General features: G+C 40.3%; 1 protein-coding gene across 1 annotated transcript in view; it reads left to right on the top strand.

Moving 5' to 3' along the window:
- Nucleotides 1-18,221, top strand: part of LOC127432471 (cortexin-3) — a 49,944-nt gene extending 31,723 nt beyond the window's left edge. Inside the window, exon 5 of the mRNA XM_051683588.1 lies at nt 13,859-18,221. Within this exon, the coding sequence (XP_051539548.1) occupies nt 13,859-14,184 (326 nt within the window). The 3' untranslated portion in view covers nt 14,185-18,221. The remainder of the gene's footprint in view (nt 1-13,858) is intronic.
- Nucleotides 18,222-18,719: the final 498 nt, after the last annotated feature.

Raw genomic sequence — 18,719 nt, 5'->3', positions numbered from 1 at the left:
TCAGCTAAGTGCCAAGACTGAAAACAGTTCCTGTCGCGAACCAAGCAAAGTCTTTTGCCGTTACATTCCGGTGTGCAGCAAGCTACTTTAGTTTTATTTTCAGTCCTACTTTTCCGATAGCATAGCCAACGTCTCTTAGAGGACTCTTCAAATTTAGGGACATGAGCTGTGTGGAATGATGACGAAGGAGGGACTATAGGCTTTAGTGTATGCAAAGGGAAACTTGCGTGAATATCGATACCTCCCAGCTGACGAGCCAGGTTTTCTCTGAAATCTATCTGGGTTAAGTTCAGCAGTCTACTCTCATCCCCTGGTGCCACATGAATGTGTTGCCATTCCTTAAACAATATGAAACTATTGATGATGGCAATGTCTATGAAGTGGAAAAAAATGAGTCTTCCACCACTTCTGAGTTTTTTGTAGGACGCTGTAAGATTTTATCATTTGGTCTGACCTATCAACATCGCCCATGTTTTTGTTATAATTACTGATGACAGTGGGCTGGAGGGCTACTTCTTTTGTCCAGTCAGCATCATTTTTTACAAACCTAGTAATTTCATTTGAGCCATTCGCATTGTGGAAATTGGAGAGGCATATAACTCCACATGTGTCCTTCCACTGAATTACAAGTATATTCCCCTCAATCCTACACCAGCTCATATCCCCACGAGCTGTCTTGCGTTCCCATCTTTTGATGTCTTTAAATTCTTCAGGAAACAGTTTACGATTCACCCTGCATGTCCCATCATTTAAAACCCCACCGAGTAGGCTTGCCCTTCATGTATTGCAGAGCTGCTAAAAGAGCCTTGTAGCGGTCACGCGACATAAATCCCCTCACCCACAATCCCTGAAGTGACTTGGTTCCCCAATGCCGATGGGAATCAGGGAGAATTGAAAACCCCATGTAAATGAGCAACCCAAGAAATTTGTAAAATTAATTGGGGGTCATCTCCATCCAAGCTCCTTGGTAGCTGGAATATGATGGACAGTTTAGGATGAGCTCCCACCCCTGACGGTTTGTAAAGCTGCATATCTCAGCAACTACAGCCGGAGTAAAAAACAGCATAAAAAAGTCAATTTCTCGCAACATCATACTGGAGGATGACTGCACAGCCTGACACGCTATCGAAGTCAATACTGAATGGATGGCTAGGCTTAAATGGGAGAGGTTTTGGTCCCTGTGAATCGATGTCAGAGTACGAGGGATAAGAAACAGAGTCAGGGAAGTGTTTACGCTTTCTAGCTGACTTGGGACCTGTGCGAGAATGGCTAGCCATTCCCAGAATAATAAGAGTAACAGTGTTAGTGTTACTGTGAGTATCAGTCATGAGAAATGGAAACAAACAATACATACACATTCATATATACCCAGTTGATGGTCTTGGCTGGGGATCAGGTTCCATCTCATCCTCCATCTCCTTGTGGTCCGGGTCTTCCTGCAGTAGTTCCTGGTCCAGCAGATCTTCCTCCTGTGTGCTCATGCCCTCAAAAGCAGGGAGCCATAGTGTCTATCCATCTCTACAACAGAAAAAAAGTACACAATTGGTAGCCAGCAGTGTGTTCTTCACAAATTCATACACTAAATAGTCACCAAAGGCTTGCAGACTAACCAGAATGTCCAACTGCAGACAGCCCTCTCTCACTTTCCTTGTGAACAGGAAGCTACACACAATCTAAAATCATGTCTGTGTGATGGATTGGTAAGGCTATCTGCTAAATTATTTAAAGATATCTACCATTTTTTTTTATTACATGGGAAAATGAACAAGCTAGATAACTTATCTAACTAGCAGACCAGTTTCCAGGCAGGTCTGAACAGCATCAACAAAGAAAAAAAGGTCTGAACAGCATCTGCTCTTTGCCTTTACATTACTTCAGGCTGATTTTTCACAAGCGACAACATTGGCAAAAAAAGTTATTGATATTTAGTTAAAAATGTACATAGTATTGCTAGTTAATGTTTATTTAGCAAGTTTCACAGAAACTGCCAAAAAAACATTTATATAAAAAGAAGAGGCTCGCCGATGACGGTCATGTTTTTTTCCAGAAAAAAAAAACTAGCTAGCGCAAATAAATGCTTCGTAACTAAAAAAGTTTGACTATCTTCCACAAGCAACAAAATTGGACAAAAAAGTTATTGATATTTAGCTAAAAATATACATAGTAGTGCTAGCTAATGTTTATGTAGCAAGTTTCACAGAAATTTGCTTAAAAATAGAGGCTAGCTGCCTGTCCGATGAACGCTGACGGTCATGTCATTTTTTCCAGAAATAACTAGCGTTACTCCTACAAATAAATGCTTCGTTACTAAAAATGTTTTGACTTTCAATAGACAATATTGACAACACATGTTAAATAACTTGTCTTACTTCGAAAGGTCACCTCAGATTTCAATTTGAATCAGTAAATCCAACACTGGAGGTAATCTCCCGGGATGTCCTCTCTGGCTCCGCCCAGGCAAATGGAGGATGACGATGATGACGATACATTTATTATCCTCGCCCAGTAACCCCTTAACCAATCATATGTGCTTTTAGCATAAATTGTCATGAGTATCTGGCAGTTTTCAGAAATAAAATCGGTGATTGGACGCTGAAGATATTGAGACAGGAACCATGGGAATAATTGTTCCCAAATTTGAACGCTCCAGCTGGAAAGGGTTAAATCATGATAAGAGAATAATGCGGAAAAAACCCCAGATGCGCACTGAAAAACGACAGGTATTAAAGATTAAAAGCTGAAAACAGATAGATAAGCGATGCTAAAAAAGCTAGCAGGCTACAAACACAGACCTGAGCTAGGCGCCAACAGCAACAGGGAAGTGCTTTGAAAGACCGATACTAGCACGCAAAGCAGTCATCCCCACTGACTTTGACCAACATCAGTTTGCTTATCAAGCCAATAGGTCTACAGAAGACGTGGTGTCAACTGCTATGCACACAGCTCTGACTCACCTGGAACATCAGAACACATATGTAAGGATATTCTTTATAGATTTTAGCTCTGCCTTCAACACCATAATACTCAATAAACTGGTTGGAAAGCTCAGCAATCTCGGCTTGGTCTCATCACTCTGTGCTTGTATAATGGACTTTTTAACAAATAGACCCCAGAATGTTAAGATTGGAGATCAGATTTCCTCCACCTTACCTCTGAATACAGGAGTCCCACAAGGCTGCATCCTAGGTCCAGCCCTTTACTCCCTCTTCACATATGATTGCACACCCATCCAATCATCTAATGCCATAGTCAAATTTGCAGGCGACACCACCCTTGTGGGGTTAATAACAGACAAAGACGAGGCAGCCTATAGGGAGGAGGTGTGTCGACTGGCTGAGTGGTGTCTGGACAACAACTTGGCCCTCAATATCTCAAAAACCATAGAGATCATTGTGGACTTCAGGAAGACTAAGAAAGCAGAACGCTCTGCCCTCTACATACACGGAGAGGAGGTGGTAAGGGCAGAGAATATCAAGTTCCTGGGAGTTTACATTACATGCGATCTCACTTGGTCCGTGCACACATCCCATTTGGTGAAGCACAATAGAGACTGTTCATCTTACGGAAACTGAAAAAAGCACAACTACCTCAACAACTAGTCATCAACTTTTACCACTGTACTATGGAAAGTATACTCTCCTACTGTGCCACAGTGTGGTATGCCAGCTGCACGGCTGCTGACCAGAGAGATCTTCAGCATGTGGTGAATGTGGCGCAGCAGCTGATCGGATCTAAGCTCCCTAACCTGGGCGAGGTCAATGTTAACAGGCTGCAGAACAAAGCCAGAAGCATTCCCAGGGACCCAACTCACCCTGGACACTACCTGTTTGAGCTTCTACCGTCTGGAAGATGTTATAGGACACTACACGCACAAACAAACAGATTGAGGAATATTTTTTTTCCAAGAGCTATAGCCTACCTCAACTCAATTACATAAAGAAACTTTACATGTATACATGAGTGAAAGTATGTATGTGGGTGAATGTATATATGTGAGGGTATGTCTGTATAATGGATGTATGTGTGTATATACAGTATACACTACCGGTCAAACGTTTTGAAACACTTACTCATTCTTTATTTTATATATATATATATATATATATATATATATATATATATATATTTTACATTTTAGAATAATAGTAAAGTCATCAAAACTATGGAATAACATAAATGGAACAATGGGTTATGTTGTGACTAAATAAAATCCGAAATAAGTTAAAAACAGTGTTATATTTTAGCATCTTCAAAGTAGTCCCCCTTTGCCTAGAATTTGCAGACATGTACTCTTGACATTTTCTCAACTAACTTCTTGAGGTATCACCCTGGGATGCTTTGTAAACAGTATATGTATGTACATGAATATATATGTGTACATAGGTGCATGCGTATATATATATATATATATATATATATATATATATTGTGTATTTATTATACTTACATGTATTTATAGTGCTTGAACGGCACATTTTCTTTGAATATTTTGTTCTTTAACTACTGTTTGGATTGAGCCACACAAAATTTCATTGTACATGTTACAATGACAATAAAGGAATCTAATCTAATTATGTCACAAATGGTGTCGTTTGAGCTTCACTTGTATTGAACCTGGAATATTCCTTTAATGTCGGGCTGTCTGATGTACTGTAGAAAATCTTCTCTTATGCTGTTTATTGTTTGACCTTGGCCTTCAGCTTCAAAGCTTTGACTTCCAGAGACATATGAGGATCTGAAATTCCCATTGAGGGTTGATTTTAAATAGCATTCATGTTTGATTCATCACAGTCATGGTCCCATAGCAATTCATTTCACAAGAGATGATTGTTTACTTTTTGTTCCCCTCATTTTATTGCTTTTCAAATTGGCCACTTGAAAGAATGACAGTTCATTAACTGTCTCTTATCAGTGTTTTTTCTGGAATTCAGAAATATTGGAATTAGGCATAGCTGGAATCAGCTTTGAGTCCTTAATAAGGTTAATTAATGCAGTTATTAATAACGTCAGTGTCTCTGTCAGGAATTATTAACAGGAGAGTAGGATGCAAGTGCAGTAGGGCAGTTTTAATGAAGATTAGGCAACAGTACAATTCAGACGTCAGGCAAAATCCAATAGAGAAAACAGGCAGAAGGTCAGGTGATCGTCGAATAGAGGTAAACTGGTTTCAACCGGGAAATATGGAAGGATGGTGCAAGGTGAGAATGTGGAGGTAGGTCGAGTCTGTAGGTTACATTGTTGATTTGTTTCAGGATTTTATAGGGACCGATGTATCTGTGACAGAGTTTCTTACAGGCATGGGGTTGTCGAAGGTCACGGGTGGCCAACCACACTCGGTCTCCTAGCTGATATTGAGGGATCTGACTACGGTGCTGGTCAGCGAAAGACTTATTTACTTGGGTGACTTGTTCTAGGCTTTGATGAGTGGTCTCCCATACCTGTTCGCTATGTTGGAACCAATGATCCACTGCAGGAGAGTCAGATGGGTCATCGTTCCAGGGCAGTAGGTGAGGTTAGGGTCCTAGGACACATTGGAAAGGGGTGAGTTGTGTGGCTGAGTGGCGAAGGAATGGTTAGAACTTTGCCCAATCTCCTGGACTTGTGGAGAAAAAGGAATGGAGAAATTATCCAATCTGTTGGTTGGCACGTTCTACCTGGCCATTAGCTTGAGGATGATAACCGGAAATGAGACTTTATGGTGACCCCCATCCTCTTCATGAAGCTAGTCCAGACATGAGAGGTGAACTGTGGACCTCGATCACTGTCTTCAAGTATTCCGAAGTAGCAGAACACATGCTCGAAAAGGAGCTCTGCTGTCTCAAATGCAGATGGCAGGTTAGGGACTGTAATAATGCGAAGGGACTTTGAAAAACGGTCTATGACAACTAGGATCGTGGTTTTTTCCTTGAGATTCAGGTAGGACTGTGAGAATGTCAATGGATATATGAGACCAAGAATGTTGAGGTGCAGGCAATGGTAGGAGTTTACCTACAGGCAGGATTCTGGGAACTTTGGTTTGGGCACAAGTGGAGCAGGAAGAAACAACTTGGATGTCAGCTACCATATTGGGCCACCAATACTTTCCTCACAGTAGATGGTAAGTTTGCTGCACTCCTGGGTGGCCAGTGGCAATTGAGGTATGTGCCCATTGATGACCTTGACCCTCAGTCTTGGTGGAACAAAGAACTTATTGGATGGACATGAGGTAGGTATCTGATTACGGGGTACTCTAGATATTTCTTGATCCAACTCCCAATCGATGGTGCCCACTACACAGGAGGGAGGTAAGATAAATCCCTCACTTGTGGCTTGGGGTTCAGAGGCATGCATGCGAGACAAGGCATCCACCTTATCATTCTTGGAGCCTGGGTGATAGGACAGTGCAAACAGGAACCGTGCAAAGAAAAGACACCATCTAGCTTGATATGGGTTCATACGCTTGGCAGTTCAGAGGTATTCAAGGTTCTTGTGGTCAGTGTACAGAGAAAGGATGCTCAGCTCCTTCTAGCCAATGTTGTCACTCCTCTAGAGCTAGTTTCACAGTCAGTAGTTCTTGATTACCGATGTCATAGTCCCGTTGTGCTGAAGATAGTTTCCTGGAGAAGAAAGCAACTGGGTGAAGTTTGGGTTTGTCTCCGAATCGCTGAGAAAGCACAGCACCTACTCCATTTTCAGAAGCATCAGCTTCTACGATGAAGGGTTTAGATGGGTCAGGATACTTGAGGATGGGTGCGGTGGTGAATGCAGCTTTTGGTAGACTTAAAGCTTGATCAGCAGCAGGGTTCCAAGTTAAGCGCTTAGATTTCCCTTGAAGTAGAGACGTGAGGGGATTGGCGATGGAGCTAAAACCAGGAATGAAGCGTCGATAAAAATTAGCAAAGCCTAGGAATCTTTGAAGGTCTTTGACTGTTCAAGGAGTAGGCCGTTCGGTTACTGCCATGATCTTGGATGGATCCATGGAGATCCCACTGGGACTAATGACATAGCCCAAGAAGGACACAGTTTGTTTGTGGAATTTACATTTTTCTCCTTTGATGTAGAGTTGGTGCTTCAAGAGGCATTGAAGGACTTGGTGGACATGGTGAACGTGAGGCTCACGAGATGGTGAATATATAAAAATATCATCGATGTAGGCTATAACAAATTTTCCCAGCATGTCCCTTAGTAAATCATTGATGAGACACTGGAAGACAGAGGGGGCGTTAGCGATTCCATAAGGTATCACACAGTACTCATAGTGACCTGTGGTGGTGCTAAAAGCGGTCTTCCACTTGTCGCCTTGTCGAATGTAGACCAGGTTATTAGCACTGCGGAGATCTAGCTTGGTGAACCATTGGGCAGAACACAGTTCCTCTAAGGCAAAAGGTACTAGGGGCAGAGGATAATGGTATTTCACTGTGCATTGGTTGAGGCCCCTGTAGTCGATACATGGTCTGAGTCCACCTCCCTTCTTTTCCACAAAGAAGCCAGCGGAAACAGGAGACATGGATGGCCAAATATATCCCTGTTGGAGGGCTTCTCATATATATTCTTCCACGGCTCTCTGTTCAGACATTGCAAGAGGGTAAACTCGACCACGAGGGGAGTCATTCCAGGAAGAAGTTCTATGGCACAGTCATAGGAACGATACGGAGGTAGACCCGAGGCCTTAGTCTTGGAAAAAACCTCACACAGATCTTGATATTCGGCGGGGATTTGAAACATGGTGTGAGGCTCTGGACTTTCTATGGTCGTGGTTCCAATAGTGAACTTGGATAGTTGAAGGCAATGGACATGACAGTATGAGGACCAATGGGTGAGTTGTCGATCTGACCAAGAGAGCTGCGGATTATGTAGTTCCAACCAAGGATAACCCAGAATAACAAGATGGTTCGGAGAGGCGGTGACTAATAAGGAGATGTGTTCATAATGAAGAGTGCTGACCTGAAGCTTGAGGGGCTTAGTGCGAAGAGTTATGATGCCATCTCCATTCAATGGCCTGAATACTTATGGGTTGTAACAATGGCTCCATAGGTATGTTTAATTTCTCATGATCGATGAAGTTGTCCACAGCTCGATCATCACTGTTAACACAGAATTCCCTTCAGAGTATCGTAGAGTAACAAGTAACGTAAAATTTCTGTTGAAAGTAACATGGAAAAGACTGACCAGCTTTAAGCGGGCATTGGGAATGCTGTCCATGGTTTTGCCAGAGGAAGCGTGAAGAGCACACTTATCAATGAGATGATCTGGTTTACCACAGTAAAAACAGTGTTCCCTGCATCTTCTTTCTTTTTCTGCTTCATTTAGTCTTGCATGTCCGATTTGCATGTGTTCCATGGTTTCATTAGGAGGTTGCAGTGTCTTCTTGACAATAGGCAAATGACGATTTAAAAGCAGAAGATCAAGACGAATGGATAGATAAATGAGTGAGTCAGTGGAAAGTTTCTCCCCATTTCTCTGCCATCAAGTGAATGATCATACACACGTCTAAATAGTTCAGTGAAGTGCTAATACGAGAAAACAGATTCTCCTCCTCTTTCCCATACGGCAGATGCTCACAATAAGTCTTTTCGAGTGGGTAGATTCATAAAACGTGCAATCTTGTTAGGCTCGGACATTCCTTCTTGACTGGAGAAATACAAGGAGCATTGTAGTAAAAAGCCTTTGCACTGAGAAACATCACCTGAGAATTTTTCAGGCATGGGCATCAGTGGGTTAATAGCGATGGTCCGTGTGGGTGGAGCTAATGCAGAGATAGCTTGTGTGATGAGATCAACCTTGGCATTGAGATCAGTGAGGTATTGCTGTTGTTGTTCCATTAACTGTCCATGATGAGTGAAAGCTTGTTTCCACTCCATGTTGCCTGCTGCATCCATGAGAATCGGTGAAGTGTTCTGTCAAGGAATTATCAACAGGAGAGTAAGATGCAACTGAAGATTAGGCAAAAGTACAATTCAGACGTCAGGCAAAATCCAATAGAGAGTACAGGCAGAAGGTCAGGTGATCGTCGAACAGAGGTAAACAGGCTTGAGACGATCTCATAGTCAATAAACAGGCAAAGGATAATGTCAGAGAATCAGTCAGAATATAATAAGCTTGGTAACGTCAAACACAAGGGAAATGAGCGTATACTTCCCAGTGACTGAATGTGACAAAGTCTCTTATAAAGCGCGCGGTGATAGCTGTGGTGATGATTTGCAGGTGAGGCTGATCAGAACTCAGGTGATTGGGATCGAGGTGGTGCATGGGAATTTGAGTCCAGGGTGTTTGGTTGCTGCTGTGACTGCTGGGAAACTGAGTTCATCACAGTCTCAAATGTAACTTTCTTCATGTTAATATTAGGGCTGTCAATCGTTTAACATTTTTTATTGCACGATGTGCAGATTAATCAAATTAATCACAATTAATTGTATATATTAATATTTGCAGAAAAAGTTATTTAAAATAAATAAATAAATAATGATTAAATAATTATATATAACTTATTTACAATATAATATGTAATAAATATGATGATTCAGATAATTAAAATGCATTACATTATTGTGGTAGATGAGTAAAGCATTGATAAGACAAATCAAAAAGTGGCTTTAGAAGGCAATATATTGCCTAGTCCAAAGAAATCCATTTTGCAATTTAATTCTTCAATCTGATAGATAAGAGATACATTTATAGTTATGGCTTTTTTGAGTACACATGTGTCAGACAGATGCTTCTGGAGTGTCTCACTTTGGATGCGTCGCATCATAAACGCAGCAGGGTTTTATTCTAAAGTTTGAAACTTCAGAAAAAGTGAGAAAAACACGTGTCGAGAACCTTGCATTCGAAGTTGTGCTCTGTTCAGCTGTGTTTGAACACAAGAATGCACTTTCATCTGATGCTGACTGCTGGTCTATTGTCTGTGCAGCTGGAGTTAAACTTACTGCCTCCTGCTGACTGGGACTTATAAAAACATGAATGTGAACATGCCTTATTATAAAGATGAAAAAATTAAAAGTTTGTAAAATGATTAAATATACAGCAGCACAGTTCTATTGGATACAATCATACCATCGTATCTCTAGGTGGTGACATTGAGGACAAATGTGATGAAAATGAAGAGGAGAAGAAGCTAGCGTGTGCTAAGCCACAATAGGAGGAAGGTGCCATCCATTGTTCCTGGCAGGCTACTCTGCCTTACAGGCTCCATATGGTTAGGATTAGGGTGGGGGCGGGGTTAGGGCATTTGCTGCCTATCAGGAACAAAACGTGGTGTTCAGTGGGCGTGCTATGCGAATAGGCTAACCAGTTAGCTTGTGAGCTAAATGGAGAACACAGAAAAAAGTTTAATTTTTATTATTTATATCTTTGGTTTAATATTATATGTGAATTTAAAAGTTATCCTTTGTCATAGTTACATAGTTGAGACAACATGAATCATACAGAGTTTATGATTTTAATAGTCCTTTTAGCTGGGGACCTGGGTAGCTCAGCAAGTATTGACGCTGACTACCACCCCTGGATTCGTGAGTTTAAATCCAGGGCATGCTGAGTGACTCCAGCCAGGTCTCCTAAGCAACCAAATTGGCCCGGTTGCTAGGGAGTGTAGAGTCACATGGGGTAACATCCTCGTGGTCGCGTTTAGGGGTTCTCACTTTCAATGGGGCATGTGGTAAGTTGTGCATGGATCGCAGAGAGTAGCATGAGTCTCCACATGCTGTGAGTCTCCATAGTGTCATGCAGAGCGAGCCACGTGATAAGATGCGCGGACTGTCTCAGAAGCGGAGGCAACTGAGACTTGTACTACGCCACCCAGATTGAGGTGAGTAACCGCGCAACCACGAGGACCTACTAAGTATTGGGAATTGGGCATTCCAAATTGGGAGAAACGGGGATAAATATAATAAAAATACATTAAAAAAAACATAATTTTAGCCAAAAGAATTGGTTTGTAATCCAAGGAGGTGTTCCTTGTCGCAGAGAGATACACCTGCTTATTATTTCCATGGTTGTAACGACCTGGCCTAACAGTGTTTGGATCCATGTGCAGGAAGTTTATTAAAAGAGACACAAGCAAAGAATTCAAAACAGCAGGCAGATAAATCCAATAAACCAAATAGACAGTCCAACCAGGCAAACAAAACAAAGGGTAATCCAAAAAGCAGTAAATCCAGAAAAACAGGCAATGGTTATAACATGAATCAAGAAACAATGGCAATGGAAAACCGCTTGGTAAGGCAGAGAAAACTGGCAATACTTCACAACATGTTCAGTGACGCACATGGCTTATAAAGCTACAAACAGGAAGTGAGAATACAAACAAGAAGTGCCACTAAAACTCAGGTGATGGCTCCCTCTGGTGGAGGGATGAACTGTTCATGGGCTGAGGTATTACAATGGTACATTTTTTTAGATAATTAATTGCACTGAATTAAAGTGTTAAATTGACAGCCCTAGTTAATTTCAGATCTCTGGACAGACGACACAAACAGTAATATACTGCTCATCTCTGCTGTTACACACTACATCAGGAACCTGTTATACACAGCACTGAATTACTCTCTCTCTCTCTCTCTTTCTCTCTCTCTCTCTCTCTCTCTCTCTCTCTCTCTTTCAGCAGTATTTGCATTCATTTACCATTTCTGAAAAGAAAAGTTTATCCAACATGCATTCTTCTCTAAATCTGTTGAATATCACATATTTCTGCATGTGAGAAACAATGTATTAATATTTGTTATCCACAGTTTTCCTGAGCAACCACTGGGTGGCACCATGATGATTCTAATTGTCTGTTTTCTATTTCTGGTCTCAAGATGCAATGAAAAACTACCAAAACAATCCAGAGGAGAACAACAACCATTTAAGTGTTACTTGGTGTAAAAATTAATTTCAGGCTTGTGCCATTGTTGGCTGTCATAACAACTCTTCACACTCAGGTGAGGCATCATCTATAAAAACGGTCATCTGTACTATGTGAAGTATCAGCATTTTTTTTTTTTACTATTTTTACAAACATAATACCTTAAACAACATTACCCGCAAAGACTATACACCGATGTGAGTGAAAACCCTGGAGACCGGAAACTGAAAACAGCCGAATCGTGGAACACTTCCGCATTCAGGAAGAAGGTGGATACAAATTATTATTTAATTAAAGGAATATTTCGGGTTCAATACAAGTGAAGCTCAATCGACAGCATTTGTAGCATTATATTGATTACCACAAAAAATTATTTAGACTTGTCCCTCCTTTTTTTAAGGCTAAGTTCGCAATGGCATTTTACTTATCCTACTCTAACTGCTTCTGGCATACCTATCTATAGTAGAACTAGTAAGAGTAGTATGGTAGCATGCCATTTCAAACTCAGCCTTTAAAAAGCATAAAGTGAGGCATTTACAATGGAAGTGAATGGGGCCAATTTTTAGAGTGTTCAAAGACAGAAATGTGAAGCTTATTTTTATAAAAGCACTTACATTCGTTTTTCTATTAAAACTCATGTATTATTTGAGCTGTTTAAAGTTGCTTACTGTATGGTGTTAGGTCATCATAGCAACAAAATTATAAAATTGGCTATAACTTAGAACAGTTTAGTAAGTGATCACACTATACATATTACATCTTTTGAAACAGTGAATATTTGGACATTTACGGATTGGTCCATTGACTTCCATTGTAAGTGTCTCACTAGAACAGAGATGTTTGCTTTTTAAAGGAGTCATGACATGAGGAATCACATTTCCCTTGATCTTTTAACATATCAGAGGTCATTGTGCTATAAAAACATACTGTAAGTTTCAGAACTCAAAACTTCCCCCTTCACTGCAAAAAGGGCATTTGTTGAAACCAAGCTGCCAAAACGACTCTTTCTCTACTTCCTCCACATTTTGATGTCACTGTGGTAGACATTTGCATCTTACCTCCTCCAACAACACGTCAAAACCTTCTTTACCTTATTACTAACGTAGCCCCGCCCTGTAGCAGTGAGCAGTGAGATGTGGAGAGAGCAGGTCAGTCAAGAGCAGAAAGCCAATCAGAACAATGGGCATTTACTGTCAAGTCTTAAAGGAGAAACAGCACCAAAACAGAGCATACTAATATAATATAAGTGAACCTCAAGGAATATATTAAAATAATAAAAAGGCATGTCATGACCCCTTTAAAGAAAAAGACAGATAAGTCAAAATAAAGTTTTATAGTAATATACCTGAACCTTGAATATTCCTTTAATATTATATTTAAATATTTATTTATTGTCTGAACTGCAAATTGTTTATAAATGACTTTAACATTTATTAACAAGAATATTTTAATTATATTTTAACTTTAAGTTTAAATTAACTTATAACAAACATCACACAGACCAGTTAATATCTGTGACATCAATGTTACTTTGTGTAATAGAACTCCAGAAGCTGTTTTAAACGAGTACTGCCTGTGATTGCTGGGAGAAGTAGTTCCTATCTTACGCAACTGTTTGCTAAGATAATTTTTTTACCCTGAGCAATATTATACACATGCATTTTCATGGTGATTTAATAATAAAACCCCTAGTTTAATATAGGATCTATATTTTTATGTGAGGATTGATACTTTTTATCAGTGTTGGTAAGTTACAACAAGAAAGTAATCCACTACAAATTACAGGTTACTTGTTTAAAAATGTAATCTTGATTGCTTACTATAAAAGTTATTATTACATTACTAATTACTTTAAAGTTACTTTCTAAAACACTTTTCACAGAACATTTGTAGTTTTTCTTCGGAATGTATTGAAAATAATGTCTATATTTCCTCTTTATTCATTGTTGCACACAAGTCATACACTGGATATTCGATATTCACTGGTCTGTCGCTGCTGTTCTACTGGAGGTGTTGAGTGTGCGTGTCTCTGCACAGATGCGGTCTCTGTGGAGGATGCGGGGCCCGTGCGCGTGAGGATGCGCGAGCGTATGCTGTGGGACGAGCCGCTGCAGTTCTCCTGGCTGATGGAGGCCGAGTCATTCACCTCCTCCCTCCAGACGGGGGGTCCCGTGGCAGCTGGCATGACCCTCGAGCAGAAGACCACCTTTGCCTTTGTCATCTTCCTCTTTGTCTTCCTCTGTATGCTGATCGTGCGCTGCTTCCGCATCCTGCTGGACCCCTACCGCAGCATGCCCACCTCCACTTGGGCTGACGGCCTGGACGGCCTCGAGAAGGGCCAGTTTGACTACACACTGGCATAGATCACACACACAATACACACTCACACACAAACCTCTTATAACGGTGGGTCTCATTCGCTAATAAAAGCGAAGAAAAGTTCTCACTAAATTTGTGCTGAATTCACAACTTTGTTCTAACCCTTTTGCTGCTTTTAGTCCATATATATTAGCTTCAAGGACATCTGTAAGATAGTGTACTTCTAAACCAAATTAGTTTTTTAGAATCATGACGTCTCATTGAGGTTGATACCTTTGCAGGGCACATTGAAGGCAGCACAATCCATGCTGTAATTCCAAACAGAATTTCCAATAGGAATGACTTAAAAAGTGAGTTATCCCCCTTCAGCGTTCTGAAGCTCTCATAGTGGAGGGTGATTGTCTTCGAAGGGAATAGGGCATAGGAATGATCACTTCTGAATGGGACATGGGAGCTGGATGTGAGGTAACTTGCTGGAATTTATTCATATGTTTAATGCAGGCAGTATTTAGAGGTTTCTTGGGATGCACAGCATGAGTAAGTGTTCTTTATTCTTAAACTGTGATCTTTCATTGTCTAGTTCCTCATTCATCTGTATTGATGTGCACAGTTGACTTGTTGGCTGGTTATGTAGTAATATGAAAAAGTGGTCGGACTATATTGAGAATGCTTTTCAGTTTCTCCGTGTGAACACCGGCTCTGGCATAAGAAACAGCACGGATTGATGTGCACTGTAGGCCAGTAAAAGAGCTCTATCTTCTTCTAAAAATCTTCATTTGTGTTCTGCTGAAGAAAGACAGTCATACACATCTGGCATGACATCAGGGTAAGTAAATAAGCGAAAAAAAAGAGAACTATTCTTTTAACACACTCCATGAGAGTAATTCTTACGTATGTGTGGTTCTAAATTTGGTTTTAAATTTGATTTAAGTGTGAATTTATTGATGGTGTGAAAATGTTTGCACACGGGTTTTACGCACTGTTAGTGAATGAGACCCAGTGTAACACACAGTATAAAATCTTTTAGAACAAACAGTAACACACATGCAGCTCATACATATACAATAAACAGACTTTAGCAAAACAGTGTCATCTTTGTAATCGAGTACCAAACATCATCCTGAAGTCATGCACAAACACATGACACTGTGTAGAGTACAATTAAATATGACATATGATAATCGTGCATATGAGCAGCTTAACCACAAGCTTGTAGAGGTGAATAACATACATGTGTATTAACACACACACACACACACACACTGCCATCTACATATATGAGGCGTTGTGTCAATGAAATGGTGTGGAATGTTTTATGACAAGAATAGATGGAATGAAAGCTCTTTATTAGTATAGGAATGTGAGTGCATCTCTACAGGGTAGAACTCTTTTATATCTGTGCTGTTGATAACTGCCAAGTACAAATCTCTAAGAGAGTCTCTTTCTAAGACCGTTTATAAGCACTTCATAAACACTTGTTATGCTTCTGTCATAAAAGTATTAAATAGCCTTAAAACGTGCACTGTAATCGGCCACTGTCAGAGTTTACATGCTTCATGACTGCAGTGCTTCTGCTCACATGAGCCTTTTTAGAGCTCTTTAGATGATATGAAATCACAATTAGATCTATTAGATGAGCGTGTGATAATGCTGTCATTCAGCGTTCGGCTTTAAGTGCATCACACGCACACATTTATGTACATTTGTTGGTGTGTTCAGCCTTAGCATAAGAAACAATCTTATCTGTCTTTATATTAATGGGCTGTAGTTTTATAAGCCTTAACGTGTGAAGCAGCTGTCAGGGGAAGTGTAATCTTGAAGAAAATCCACTTTTAAAAGGTGATTATGACAATAATATGAATTCCTCTCATGTTCCCGCTGTGATTAATTTTAATTGTGCTTCATATTGATTGTGTATTTTTGTTGCACTAATGTATTTTACCAGCTGTGACTGTGAACGTGCCAATGAGAGCTGTAGAGTACTTAGTAAAGAACATTAGTTTGTATGTATCATGATAATGATCAACAATCACTCAAACTTTTATGATGATAGCTGCTCATTTTTATATGTTGTCTACACCGGATGTGTCGCAGCGGCTTGAGGCTGTCTACACTGAAAGCATCCAAGTGAACATTTAAAATGACGTGCAGAAAGCATGGACCAATCAGCTGTGAGCTCGAGAAGACTTCAGCAGTGGTTAAATGGGAAAATAACCTGTATCCTACTTTTTGGTATAAACGTTTAACCTATTATATAATTAGTGGTGCTTGCGAAGCACCAAACTTGTCCTGCACCGTTTGTTGTACAACCTTGAATGAGGTGTCAAATCAACCGGCTTATTGAGGAGAAGTGTGCTATGACTTTCCTTAGCAATCGGGTACAATGTACCCCTGGGGGGGCAAAAAACTGCCCTAAAAATCCCATTGACTTAACATTGGCAAGAAATTTGTTTGATCATATCTCCGGGTCAGAAAGTCATAGAGACTTCAGGGTTGGCTTATTTTACTCGGGCTCACAAGCAGTCTTTGAATATCACATTGGAAACTAGCAACCATTTACAGCAACCAAAACCCATAGACTTCCATTCCAAATTTAACAAATGGATATTTCTGGATCAAATTGTTGTAGAGACATTATTGTTGGCTTGTATGACTCAGACCAGCAAGCAGCCTTTTGAGTATCACCCTGGTAATTACCTAGCAACCAAATTGGGTCACCCTAGCAACCGAGGAGCAAAACACACATCTCTGCACCAGAATATCGTAGAGACTTCCGGGTTGGCTCATTTGACTCAGGCTAGAAAGAAGCTTTGTTAGTATCACCCTGGCAACTGCCTAGCAACCAGATGGGGTCACCCTAGCAACCACAAAACACAAATCTCTGCACCAGAACATCATAGAGACTTTCGGCTGACTCATTTGACTCAAGATAGAAAGCAGCCTTTTTATTATTACCCTGGCAACTGCCTAGAAACCAGATGGAACACCCTAGCAACCTAGAACAACACCAATATCTCTGCACCAAAATATCTTACTGACGTGTGGGTGGCCTCTTTCAAATTTGGGCACTTGGTGGGACATTGTGGTGATGAATCTTGCCATGGCAAGCACCGCTCACATTTTCTTCAGGAAATGAAGAAAATAGTAGTTATTATTGTAATGTTATTGTTAACTTTAAAACTACGTATACATGTGGTTAGAAACTTGATTTGTTTAAATTAGTAGACCACAGACAAAACATCATGAGCAGGCTTTGATGTAACAGTCACAAATTATTTAATATATAAAGAATATAATTCATGGTAAAGAAATTCACACATGATCTTTGGTAAATAAAGCCATTTTGTTAAAGATGGACAAGCCAAAATAGTGTCTGGAGCAGCTCAGCAGCGTGTCAGAAATAGAATGGGCATCGGTCTATTGTCGGCTCTATGCAATTTGCATGGTTAATGCACGGGCTTTCATGGGCTGAAGCCCAGGGGCCCAGAACTCCCAGGGGGCCCCTGTCATGGCATCTGCCACCCCATTCTCCTCCGTCGATGTTCACGGGAGAAACGCAACTAAATGCTTTCAGCGGGAGACGTTGTTGTAAACACGGAGACAGTGTGCAACCACGAAAGCCATCAGTGTAGCACAAGTTCATACAATATATATATATATATATATATATATATTTTTTTTTTTTTTTTTATTAAATTAATTTTGTTACACAATTAAATTTTATGGAGTATTATGGGTTCTGTTTGCTTCTGATGCAACGCTCGTCCGGTGTAGACAGGGTGTTAAAGACTGAAGTATTGTGGTTGGAGTGAATGTGTTTCTCTGGATAGAGTTTTATCTCTTGAAATGGGTTAATGGTTGGAATCAAAGCATGTGGGGCCTCAAATCTATGGGAATTTGTATTTAGACCTTCATACTGTTATAAAATCTTCATAAAATAATAAACCTATGAAACGCGTCTTGCTGACAGTAAGGCATCAGTATCCTCAAACACAAGATGATTCAGAATTATGACACGCCATTTTAATGGTGTCAAAACAGCATTTGTGTTTTAGAGAAATGAATAATAAAACATCTCCAAATCAGCACAAAATGTCATGCTTCTTCTATCTATGTCAGTCTATATGGTGTCAATATATTCTTTTCACCAATGCTGTTTATTAAAAATATATATAGGTAATTGACATTTCTCTCAGAAAGACTCATATCAATGAGAATTGATCACTAAGTAGTAATAGAATAATTTCCCTTGGTGCAAGCCCCGTCCCACAGTTCAGCGCTCAGATTTATCACTCGAACAGTCAGATCCTGCCAGAAAGCGATGGGGCAGGGGAGAGGAGCTTACCCCCTGGCAGGACGGGACCCAAACTGGTGGTGATAGGGTGGAGGGGGGTGAAAACAAACAGCGACATAACGAGAGATGAACAACAGCTGGAGCTTATGAAGCAGAGGCTGGATTTTGATTGGATGTGATACCTGAATTGATTGAAAGGCATTGAGCTTCTTGGAGTCTCCCTTCGAGAACTACCGCTTACACTTCCATGTCCTGCAGTGTGACATGTTAAAACTTTTTTTTTTT

The sequence above is a fragment of the Myxocyprinus asiaticus genome, chromosome 42 (assembly GCF_019703515.2).
Source record: "Myxocyprinus asiaticus isolate MX2 ecotype Aquarium Trade chromosome 42, UBuf_Myxa_2, whole genome shotgun sequence".
Lineage (NCBI taxonomy): Eukaryota > Metazoa > Chordata > Actinopteri > Cypriniformes > Catostomidae > Myxocyprinus > Myxocyprinus asiaticus.
The sequence above is the reverse complement of the archived record's forward strand: the minus strand, read 5'-3'. Positions and strand labels throughout refer to the sequence as shown.